The sequence below is a fragment of the Nesoenas mayeri genome (assembly GCF_963082525.1).
Source record: "Nesoenas mayeri genome assembly, chromosome: 5".
NCBI classification, from domain to species: domain Eukaryota; kingdom Metazoa; phylum Chordata; class Aves; order Columbiformes; family Columbidae; genus Nesoenas; species Nesoenas mayeri.
Window position 1 is genome coordinate 17,702,628 of NC_137548.1, and position 12,465 is coordinate 17,715,092.

Below are 12,465 nucleotides of genomic sequence, written 5' to 3' on the forward strand. Positions count from 1 at the left end.
TGATTAGTTAGTGATTAATTTCATGTTACTATTCCAGTTCCCTATAATAGAGATCCCTTGTTTACACACATGCATGTGGTCCTCTTTTTTCATATATATTAAAGATCTGAAGATATCCCATTGGAGTGACTAGAGCATCCATACTGAATTCTGCCTTGGGGTATTTACATATTGCATACCTACAATCTCTCCTGTATTTTCAGGGGTCCAATACTTCACTCCCACAGTTGCTTGCGCAACACATTTGAGCAATGATTAAAGCTTTTGTCATATCACATGTCAGAAGTGGCTGCATTTTAATGGAAGAAGCAACCCTTCCAATAGAAGTTTCTGTTATATCCTGCAGATGGATATTTGCATCCCTTTGTTTTTATTGCGGCTTTAATTTCTGGATCCATTTGGATCAATTTCTTCTGCTGTATTAAAAGTAGGGCTGTTCTTCTCTTTACTAGTTATTGTGGTCTATTCACAGTCTCAGACCTCTTCAGCCTGCCAAAACACTTGGAAAAGAAGCTCTTAATGACTCAGTTAAAATGTACGGTCAAGAAGTTCACTTATTAGAGGAAATGTAAACTGACCACCAATTGGCTAAACCAGCTGGCTGGACTATTTGTGCTAGTGATTTCTCAAAGCTCCCAGGGGAGAGAAAGTGGGAATAGCAGTTCTCTTCTGTTAGTTCTCTCATGCTCTGTACCCTAACAGAAAAGTCTTTGAAAGAATTCATTGGAGGAGAAGCCAATAGGATTTCACAGACCTGTTTAAAAGCTTTATAAATAGTGCTTTAAACTCCTATATTTTTAATACATTTATTCTTACAGGGTCTTTTTAAAATATCCCATAGAATTGCAGAGAAAATCTACAATTGAGCCATAGAAAATCCACTTTTTCATTGTTAATGGCTCTACTTCTGTGAAATTGTATAAGCCTTCTCTAGAGGTTTTTGCATGAGACTGTTTCATCTCATGCAGCAAAGGGAGGACTCTAAGACCCTTTTGCTAGAAGTACGTTTTAATTTCTTAGTGTGCATTTCCTGGCTCTGATTGCACATCTTTGTTTCCATTGCAATAGTGTCACTTGCTTAGAACCTCTCAGCAGCTGGGAGTATTCTCAGTAAGTGCCCACTGGCTCCTCTCATCACCCTACCAGCAGATCTCTGTGTAGTATATGACCACACAAAATAGCTCATTTTGAGAAATGGGTAGTACAACAGTAACGCTCCATTTATTCAGCTGAAAAACAAGCTTCCTGCTGATCAAGATGAAATCACATTGAGCAGCACCTGCTTGGTACCTCCTATGATAATTCAGCAGGTTCAGTGTCATCAGTGGGATACTGACACATCTCTACCCACCTCCAGCAGGATACTTGAGTCACCTTTGTTCTGCTGTACCACAGCTACTTGGAACAGCATAAACACAGTGGGGAAATAACTGAGATTTCCAAATCACGTGCACTGACCATGGATTTTATAAGTTGTGCATAACCCACAACAGGAAATCATGAAGCCAGACAGTACGGCTGTGCTTCAGGCCATGGAGTTTCCATGTTTAAGCAAAGCCTTTGACTGAAATCAGTAGTTTGTCTCATTTCTGATTCCAGAATTAACATGCAGACTGTGCATTTGTGCAAAAGCTCTCATGGGACACCAGGAACAGTCCACACAACCAGGTCTAATCTTGTACCAACAGGGAGCCCTGGGAACTGGTAGGAGTGAGGAGCTGTGATGGTGCAAGTGTACGAACCATTCACAGGTCTGTTCTGATCTGAAGGTGAAAGAGCTGCTGCCACTTTTGACCCTTTGCTATGCACTTATCTGCATGGCTGTCCTATAAATCTCAATCACAAAAGCAGGACTAGAACTGTGCTTGGAGAGGAAAGTCCTTTCACAGTTTAGCTGTTGTTTATCATCTTTGAGTAACGTTAGAAGTGTGCTAGCTAAGGAAAGGCTCAGATAGCTGGCAGGATATCTAGAACCTGTGACACATGTTGAGCAATTTTCATACCAGGCAGAAGGAGTAGTGCTACAGATTCATGCTTCACACTACTCAGTCTCCCCTTTCAGGCTGACCCATCTATGTGAAAAAACACTTTAATCCTTGTTTAGCAATCAACCAATAACATAATGCCTATGGGATGCAGATAGAAAATGGATTCGGCAACCAACAGCCAGTCCTCAGACACTGAAATATGCAATTAAACAGGTGTTTAGGGAGTTGATCTTGGATTGTGTCCAAGCTCAGCAAGGTCAGTCATCCTTGGAAAAAAACACTGACCCCACACAGCAGCAGTTTGAATTTGGCTTCAGTCTGCAGGTTAGGAATGTGGCATTGTTATTTCTCCCCTTTTCTTATCAAATGTAATTATCTTGAGAAAAAAAAAGTTTTGAGAAAACATGTGATTTCACAGAGTAAAAATCTACTACTGAGGAAATTATTTCTCAGTGTCCAAATAAGGAGTGGAGGAGAAGTTTGGGGAAAGTGCTCTGTTCCAAGTAATCTTGGAACCAACACCCATGTTACTGAGCTCGGATGTTTAGTCCTGGCCTGCAATTATTCCTATAAAAAATAGACATCCAATCTTTGTATTATTTTAAAAAGGAGCCCTGAGGGTTATAAATGACTAAATGAGCTTCAGTGTTTGAGCAGACAGAGGTTCTGGAATGAGCTCCCAGCCTTGAACCTCTCTGCAAGAACTTTGTATCTCAAGAGTGGGGTGAGATCATGGGGTTGTGTTGGTACAACAGTGGGACTAGAATACAGATAGAATAAAATAAAGAAGTAGGGCCCCAAAATCACCCTCACTTCCTAGTAGAAGGGAGAAGAAGGCTTTTAATGGAAAACTGTTTTTCACTCTGCAAGACCTGTGCTCTCCCAACTGTCAAATTAATCTTCAGCCTTACTGCACTGAACCCCGTGGTGCTAATGGCTCTCAGAATCATGATGGCAAAAACATTCCCACTTTTGTCAATGGTTGATCAAAAGAAGGAAACACAGACACAGCTACTACTGTGACCCACAGAAATTTGTAGCATGATTATCAGAATTCATTACTTAAGAAAGGAAGTCATGCATGCTAAATATGTTCCAAATAGAACAAAATGTAACAGTCCATCTGTGAAACAGCACACATTGCCAAAAGCATATCGTCTTGGAAATCCGCTGTCCACATTGGCTTCCCTCTTGAATACAGAGTCCAAGCAAAGTTTCTCTTCTAATAGCCAAAGTCTACAAGAATGTGGTTCTAGCTCAGAGAAGATAAGTCCACATCCTTCCATGATAGCTCTCTGCTAGGGGCATTATCACCTTGCGGGGGAGCAGGGCAGGAGCTGTCATGGAGGGAGTGGAATGGTCATGGCACCTGAGCATGGACCATGCCTGTGGAGGGATAAATGTAGTCACGAATCCAACCACTTTCAACAGCAGTGGATGGACTTCAGAAGGCAGTAGTCTCCCTTGTTCCTGCAGTGGTAGGTGCAAATATCTCCTTGGGATGGAGCTGCTTTGGTAAGCTTTTCACATGCATTTACTCTGTCGAGTAGTATGTATCCACATACTGATAAATGAAATTCATCAATATACTTACTTAACTATATTTTCTTTTAAAAATACCTTTTTCTCAACAAAGTCTTTTCTTGAAGGACTCTGATATTGTCTCTGAACTGATGAGCTGACCTTAAGGACTTTGTTTCCTTCTGTATTCTTTAATGTATAAAGTTATGCTTAGACACAAAGTCCTATTTTCCTGAGCAGAAGAAAGGCAAACAGTATCTTTGCTTACAGTTTTTGAACCTCATCTTCCAGTGGACAGGTGCTTCCTTCCAGTTCCTGAGCACCTCTGTTCCTTCTTCTCTTGTCTGCTTTCTCCCCTGGCTTTCTACCTCTTAAAGTCACTTGGCTTGCCAAACAATCCCCTGCTTCCTGCATGTTCGCTCTCCCTAACCTGCAGTTTAGTCCTCTCTGAGCTCTTTGATTCAACAGATGGTCTATGATAATAACTTGGATTCTTCCTCTTTATCTTGCTTCATGCTTGATAAAAATGCAGTCATTCTTTGTGTCCTGAAAGTAAGATGGTTGGCATGCCCAACATCTTTAGGCTGATGACTCAACATCTTGTAGCATAAGAATTTTATCAACATTTTCTAAGTTTTCTGTATTTTTTTCTGTAATTACTACAAACATTAGAGGTACAATATCTCTCATTAAGAATCAAATTTATTGATAGAAGTACAAATAAAAAATGAAAAATTGCACATGTGTACATTTAAAGCTTTGCAAAGGAGAAATCACTTGGAAGAACTTCACAAATTCCCACCCCCATTTTCAGTATTTTCACTGGCCAAGATAGATGTCCCAATGGCCTAGGAAATGAAAAAAGATGTAAGGCAAGCAGCAAATCTCATGTGTAATGGGTATGGATATATATATAAAAATTGCTAATTTTTGAAAGATGTTAAATAATTCAGTGAAGACTGTAAGACAACACTTCGACCATATAATCTGTCTTTCTTGTGACACAGGCCGTAGAACCTTACCTAGCAACTGGTGTTTCAAGTGCAGAGCTTTTTGCTACAACATATTTCAAAGAAGAAACGCTGGTCAGGTATTAGGTCCTAAAAGTAACAAAGCATCTACCACCTGCTTTGTTGTATTTTAATGTTTAAATGATGGTTAATTGGTAATAGTACTAAAGTTTGTGGCTTATTTTTATTTTGAATTTGTCTTGTAAACACTGAATTTCATCCCGTTGTCTTTTTTTTAGTTTCAGTGACCATCTCCAGCTAAAAACTTCATTTCCATGGAGGTGTTTATAGATCACAGCAAGTATACCTTGAACCTTTTCTTAAATAGATTATTAAACAGAGCATTGTCTTGCTGTGAGACAAATTTTCATTACTTGGAATTAGTTTTCAGATATTTCCTGATCTCTTTGCAATATCACTTTTTGAGGTGTTGACACCAGACATGTATTTCAGTAATTAATTTACTAATGCAATATACAGTGGTAAGAACAATTTCCTGTGTCTACTCAGTGTTCTCGTGTTTATGCTTATCCTTTCAGCAATACTGTGTCAAGAAAAGTTCATGTTCAAGGGATTATCTTTCATAATCCCAGAGTTATTTTCATGACCAACATTTTTGCTCTTGATATATGACCTCATGTTTGTCTGCCTTGAAATGCACTTTCAAATGTGCCCACAATATCTAGCAAATTACTTTTATTTATAGAAGAGTTTTGTGCACTTCTTAATTTTTAGCTCCACCAGGTTGCAATCCTCTGAATTTTATCCCAAATGTGGAAAACACTGGACCAAAACCAAATCCACCGGATCCTGTAGACACTCACATCATGATTCCACATTTAGGATTCTCCCTTGAGATTTCTGGTCTCCTAGTTTCAGCCTCTTTCATTTGAGCAGTGTCGAATATGTCTGGTCTTAATTCGATGGATTAGAGTATTATTTTTCTTTCTATGCTGTGATTTGTTATGGTATTATTGATAGAAATGAGAGTGGCCTCAGTCCTGCATTCTTTGTGGACCTGAGTTGGTATAAAAGATCACTGCATCTTCCGATAAGAATTAGCCTTCCTGGTGACATGTGGTGTTGTGCTGCAGTTTGACATCTAGACTTTCTTTCTGACTATATTAATATGCTCCCCTGTTTTTTGGTATGCATAGCTTTTAAATTATTTCATTTTTTAAACTTATGGGCAATGAATTAAAAATGTCATTCACTGTTCTGTGATCTGGCTGAATTCTAAAGAATCCATGAAGATTACTGCTAGTTTTTACAGATAATAAACCACAAAGCCAGTAATTTGCATGCTAAACACAATTAGTTCATTTATTTATTTTGACATAGTAAATGATTTCTATCCTGTCACTAGGCATCCTGCCATCCATTAAAAATACAATCTGTACCAATAAAAACAAAGCATCAGCACATCACATCCCACAAAGGCAGCCAGAAATATAAAAAACACTTCCTCCACCCTTTCAATCCCCAAATGAAACCCCATTGCCCCAGCCACCTCACCTCTGCAAAATGTCAAGTAAACAGAACATCACACCCCAGGGCTGCAAGACCAAACCTCCACAGCAATAAATTTTTAAGGCAGACACACTGAGACAGAGAGATGTGGTTAATTTTGGAGTCTTTGGGCTCAGGCTCTTGCAGCAAGGACTTCCTGAGAAATGTATATGGAGATGCCTCCTACCTATTCTCCCATTCAGTCAGTAAACCAAAGACCTTCAAAATTCATGTCTTTGAGCCATGAGGCTCCATATTCATTCTAGGTGGTATTTCTTCAGAGGCAGGGAGCAGCAGTCTGGATGGGACATGTGATTGCTCTCAGTATTCAGCTGGGAAGGAACAAAGTGAATTGTTCCCACTTCAGGCCAAATTTTAATTTGAGTCTGGACTTGTCCTTGAACTTCTGCCCTTGGAACCCGCTGTGGGAGCAGTAATGTGAACTCAACAACTGGGCGGATATATGCGAGAATATAAATGACTGTTAATTTGATAACACAGAGCAGCATAATTGAGAGCTGAGACATCCAGGGCCAGTGTTGGTTGAGCACTCTTGGACAAGGGAAGTTTTGAACAGAGATCCACCCTGCACTGCCTAGGTTCCCTAGTGTGGTTTTAACTGCTCTCTTAAAATCAGGAACCTCTAAGGAGCCACCCAGAGTCACTAGTCACTTGAGAAAATTTGGACTTGTTCAAAATTATTAGGTCTTACAATGTTCTTTAGCACCCTCTTGTTTTTATATGTAATTTCACAGTAACTATCCCAGTCCCATCTGTAAGGGTAAGAAAATGTGTGGTAGGCAGATAACTCTTTCAATTTGCCATTGAGTGTGTCAATGGTTCTCTTTCTGTTTCAGTAGCTACTGGAAGCTTTGGGGTTCAATAGGGCATTAGGGTAAGACAATAATGCTGTGAGTAGTATAGAAGAAATGAGTTTAGCTGAAAGAGCCTTTGATGCCCCTGAGGTCTTCTAGTAGAACAAAATGCTTTCAGAATGACTGTTAATCTTTTACTTCTGATCTCATTAGCCAATGTAGAAGCTGCATAAAATTTCTGAAAAGTCATATCTTTAAGTGTTCACATAGGGGCAGGTTGTATTGGGCTACATGAAGGACTACAAGTCAGAAACATCTGTGACCTGTTCTTGCTTCTGTCTTGTTGAGTGGCCACAGGTTAGTCCTTTAAATTCTTAGTCTTGAATTTCCTAGTTAAAATCCCACAGCACTGATATTTACACCAAGCAGGACACAAAGGGTTTCATAGTACAGTTTGATTTGTATTATGATTGGAAGCCTTCAAATAAAAATGGATTAATTGTGAACTGGCTCTGTATATAAGAGGATACGCCCTGCCCTGAATAGCTTTAGATGCTAAACAGTAAAGGGAGACTGGACTATGATAAAAATTTTGTTCAAATAGGATGCAGGGCATGGGAAGCTGAAGAGCAAGGATAAGTTCCCACAGGCTAAATTCTGAGCACATGAATTACAGTGGGGTCACTGCTGCTGTGCCAGTTCCTTGTCCTGCCCAGTAACTACCACATACCTTAATCTGTTTTCAGGGAGGACAGATCTAATTTATGTTTGCTTCCTACTTCACCTCTTGACAATTCTTCTTGTAGCCACATACTGAGTAATCTAGCCAAAATCACAGAAGACATATCCAGTAAAGCTAGCTCTCAGCTCTTAAATCCTAGACTTGCTCTTGGGACACAGGTAATGTTTCCTAAGGATCTTGGCAATGAAAGGTATTAAAAGCAGGTTTAGTGTAATGAAAACCATCCTTGGATATCAGTGACAGGTGACACCATCTGATGCCTTCATTGTACTGATGCCAAAATCATCAAATATCACAATCTAGTAACACTCTGAATGGGGGACAGTGGGGTTTCTAGAGCTTCTTGCTAGCTTGCTTCACTTCAGTAACTCTTCTGCTCTCCAGCTGATTAAACTTCAGGGATCAAACAACTAATTGCAGTATTTCTTTCCATGGTGAAGACAGCAACACAGGTTATGCTTTGTCAAAAGCACTCTTCCAGGCTCCAGAGAACTGCATCTCAGGGACTTCTTAGCCACATGCACTATCCTTGTATTTAGTGGTCTTTACAATTTTTTATTCTATGAATTCTTCTTATCTGCTTTGAACCTACAAAACTATTGACAACTTATTATCATGTACATTTAGTATCAAAGTTTTACTCTAGTATGGCCCAGGAACTCTTATAAGGGCAAAGGTTTAACAAATTAGCTTTGAAGATATATTCCCAGTGCATGAACACACCTAAGATTTATGTTCGAATGGGAAATAATAAGCTGTGCAACCAGAATAAGAAATGATTTACACATTATTGAATAGCTGTCAGGTTGTTTCCACTTGCAATATTCCACCCAATCAAAAGTGCCCTGGGAGTGTTTTGATATAGTTTCTATGCTGGCACCTAAGTCTAGTAAATCCATTATGGGTAATCTCACTGTATGCTGCACTGTGTAAATGGGCTGGGCAAGGCACCCTCTGTCTCTCAGCTCTGATATTCTTCCAGAGGATACCTAATGGTTAGCCAATTGTTGTACCAACATTTTTCTCAGTGTGCAAATATCAGCTTTCACTTAGTGAGCCCATGTAAAGTAAAAGCCCCTGGCAGACACGTTGGGATTATACTACCTGTTTGAACTGAGAAGGCTGCTTGCCAAAAATAATTTATTCGATTGCATTGGATGGGCTTGTGAAGAGTTTAATGGTACATGGAGGTGTTTATATTGCAAGGAGCAATCTTAGAGAAAGCCAGAGACATGTAATATAGAACTGAGTATGTGCACTCAGGCCTAAGCAAAACAATTTAAAGCTACCAGTGAAGCTGTTTATACCTGTTGGTTGCATAAAACTTCATTAATGAAGTCAGTGAAGTCTTATTCAGTATAAAATATGGGGAGCCAAAGTGCTCTGCAGGGATTTGGGCTGACCAGATTCTAGGGAGAGCAGAAACTCCACAGGTAGCCTCCGTTGCAAAAAATTTTGCTTTCAAATGGAAATATGTCTTCGACACCACTACAAAAGGTGAAGACCGAGGGTAGGCAAAGAAATCAGCATGGTAGACAGCAAAGAGGACTGATGTCTTACTTTTCTGAAGTGATTGTACTGCTGCTCATGCAACTCCTACAAAGATGACTTGGGAACAAAACCAACCCTGTAGCCACCTGTTGCTTTTGGTGAAGGATGCATGTTGTACCCCTGCAAGAAAGATGCACCACAGCAGAGTGAAGGATCTATAGTCTTCGAACAGCATTGCTACTATATGCGGTGGTAAGACCCTCACCCTCACTTTGTCTCCACTGTGCTTCAACTAGCAATATTACTAGAAGCAGAGAGCGTGGAAAATGAAAATCTCCTTTTTAAGCTCAGGGTAGGCTAGAAACAGCAGAATTGGCCAGATCTCAAGGTCCCATTCCTAAAACAATAAGCAAACATGACGAATAGAAAACTTTTTCATTTAGGAAACATTAATGTCGTCCTTATTAAATTTATGGTTAGATAAAATCTGTGTTCAAGTACTACTGATTATGTACAATATGCTGTATGAAGGAAGGATCCAGAATTTTTAGCCCAATCACAGAAGCATGAACTGAACAACATATTTATGTACCTATATAGTCTAGACTTGTTATCTTACTCCTTTCCCACTTCCTCCACAATTTTGCCAATCTTTCCTCTGGCCAATAAATATGTGGGAACTGATTTCTGACAGAGTTAATTAATTACCTCTAATTGTGCCACTCTTGTTATCTTACCAGCTTTGACTCACCATAAATTGCCCTGGTACAGATGTTGGCAAGATAAGAACTCTAGACTCTCTCCATATATACGATCTGTATGTATTTATTTATATATCCAAACATGTTAGATATGCTGCTGTGCTAGATTGGAACAGTTATTCCACGATTGCTGGCATTTTACAGCTGACTGGCTGTGCCAGGTGCCTCAGGGCCAGACATGGAGACATAATTCCTGCCCTCTGCTGCCTGCTCCAGCTTGCTGCGTTTGTGAGATACTTTCAGTCATGACCCAACAAAGCCTGGGTTAATAAGAATCAGGGGGGCTCAAAGGAGCAGTGTTGCTTGAATGACCTAGTACTTCAGTGAAGGCCAGTACGCAGTATGCTGGAATAAAAACTACATTAGGTATCAGTAAATAAAACATAGAAATCTGAGTTGGCTGAAAAAAAATGACACCATTTATCTTCCGATATTTTAGTTTCTGACATCTAGAGGCAAACCCGACGCCTGAAACATCGAGGAAGAGATTGGGCAAGGAGGGATTCAAATTGAACTTCTGACTCTGAAAGGCATTTTTAATCAGTTACGTTCCAGCGTCCTGGCTTATATAAATGTAGGAATGCTATTCACCTCCTTTGCAAAAAAAAAAAATAAAATCCCACAACAAAAACACCCTAAGGGATTGTAATAAAAAAATCAAATACATTAAAAACAATAAGGATGGTTTAAAAAAAAGAAAAGAGAGACTTTTATTGCCAGGAAATTGATTCCAGGGAAGTATACATTTTTTTGGTCAGGTAAAGGTTGATTTTGGTTGAACCCTCTGTCAGAAAAATTACAGTGAGATGATCTGCATTGGTGGGGGTAGGAAGTAATTTTTTTTATATGTCTGAGTTATGTTTGTACATGTCTCAAACTCCCGTTCATCTCTTACTCTGCGGCGGGGTTATACAGCTCTTTCAGCAGCCTGTCCCCAGGGCTGAATGTTGCCCTATAGCATGGAAATCCCAGTTCAGTGACAAAGCAAACGTGCAAGCAATAAAAACCTCAAGGTAATGTGATCCCTTTCTTGAGGATCTCTGAGAAACACTGGGTCATCTGCAAAAGGGAGTGGGGTGATGAGCACCCTCAGTTCTCACTGCCCTCAGACAATTTCATTATGAATTTTACTTCAGGCTATGGTCATTCTCTCTACTCCACCACACTGTTGCTTCTCGCATGGAGCTCTGTACACATTGTGAGTGCAAATCCCTCTACAGTGTGAACAGTCTTTTGTTGTTGCCATTTCTGATATTTTCTTGCTGTATTTCTGTGTTGCAGATGTGGATGAGTGTGCTTCAGATTCTCACCAGTGTAACCCCACCCAGATCTGCATAAATACCGAAGGGGGCTATACCTGTTCCTGCACTGAAGGCTACTGGCTCTTAGAAGGCCAGTGTTTAGGTAAAAACCTCCCACAATATGGTATTTGAGCATCTGTGTATGTGCACCTGTGAATAGCTGAAATAATGTCACTGAACATCTTTGTCAAGTACATGGTTAAACCGTCGGCTACGTGGAAACTGTCTTTCACCTTTGTGAGCGCCAACAGTACAATTGGCAGACAGACTCCATCGTGGAACGAAAATGCAGATGTAAATGCCATATGATGATTTATCCATGTAACACGTGGGCTTTTCATATTCCCAGTCTGAAGGATTCCCTTTCATATAAGATCAATCAAAAGCATGTATACAAAAAGATCTGTTCCCAAACAGACCTGTCTTTTCCATGCTGTGACACTGCAGACTCAAAGGGATCAGTATTTGATATCAAGAAACAGGCCGGTAAATCCACAGATTCAACCAACCCTTTTGCTTGGAGATGAGAGAAAAATTACCTCTGAACTGGGTGCCATTTCAGTAGCTTCCAAGCAGCTTTATTTTGATTTTATTATTTTCCTTTTAGCTCAGCCATGCTGAAAAAAACACTTCTCAACAAACAGCAGGGGAAAACCTTCCAGCTCCCCTCTCCTCCAGCCCATTCCCCTCACTTGACATCTCACTTGACATGCCCATGGGATGATGAGGTAGATGTTAATTTTAGGTACACGGATAGGACCTAGGAGATAGGATACAACTTTTTTTTTTTTTTATTTTAAGTGTGCTCATTATTATTTTTTTCCCCTCGGCACAAGCCGTTTGCCTGCCAGCTCCGTGGAGCTGGACCGTCCTGTCACAACACCTCAGCTGGAAGGAAAACGGGCTTTCCCTGCCCATTCATCCCTGGAGCCTCTCCAGTTCTTTTCCAAGTCTCTCCTCCCAAGTACCAGTTCCAGTGAAGGACTGACTCACAGCTGCTTTCCTGACTACTGCACGCAGCTGCTGTGCAGCTCCCCTGGCCAGGCAGCCCTGAGCCTCCTCCAAGAGGGGTCTGCACAGACATAGCTGCTTTGGGGGTCACCATCTAGCAGTTCCCCTGGGATATGAAGTCTCCACCCCTGCCCCACTCCTTAATCTCTGATAATCCCTCTTCTCTTGGAGAAAAAAAGCTTGTGCTGGGGGCTGTACAGGTGTATACGATGGGGTGGGGATAGGGAGGGCAGGGAGGAGGATTCTGCTCTACATCGCCTGTTGTGTTACCCATTTACTTCCCTCAGTTACAGCCCAAACTTAAGGGTTGTGTGCA

General features: G+C 40.5%; 1 protein-coding gene across 1 annotated transcript in view; it reads left to right on the forward strand.

The window, feature by feature from the left end:
• The window catches only part of FBLN5 (fibulin 5), a gene marked incomplete at both ends in the record, with an annotated part of 46,186 nt that overhangs the window by 21,907 nt on the left and 11,814 nt on the right, over positions 1-12,465 (forward strand). The window contains one exon of the mRNA XM_080345722.1: positions 11,119-11,241. Coding sequence (XP_080201848.1) covers positions 11,119-11,241 — 123 coding nt within the window. The remainder of the gene's footprint in view (positions 1-11,118; positions 11,242-12,465) is intronic.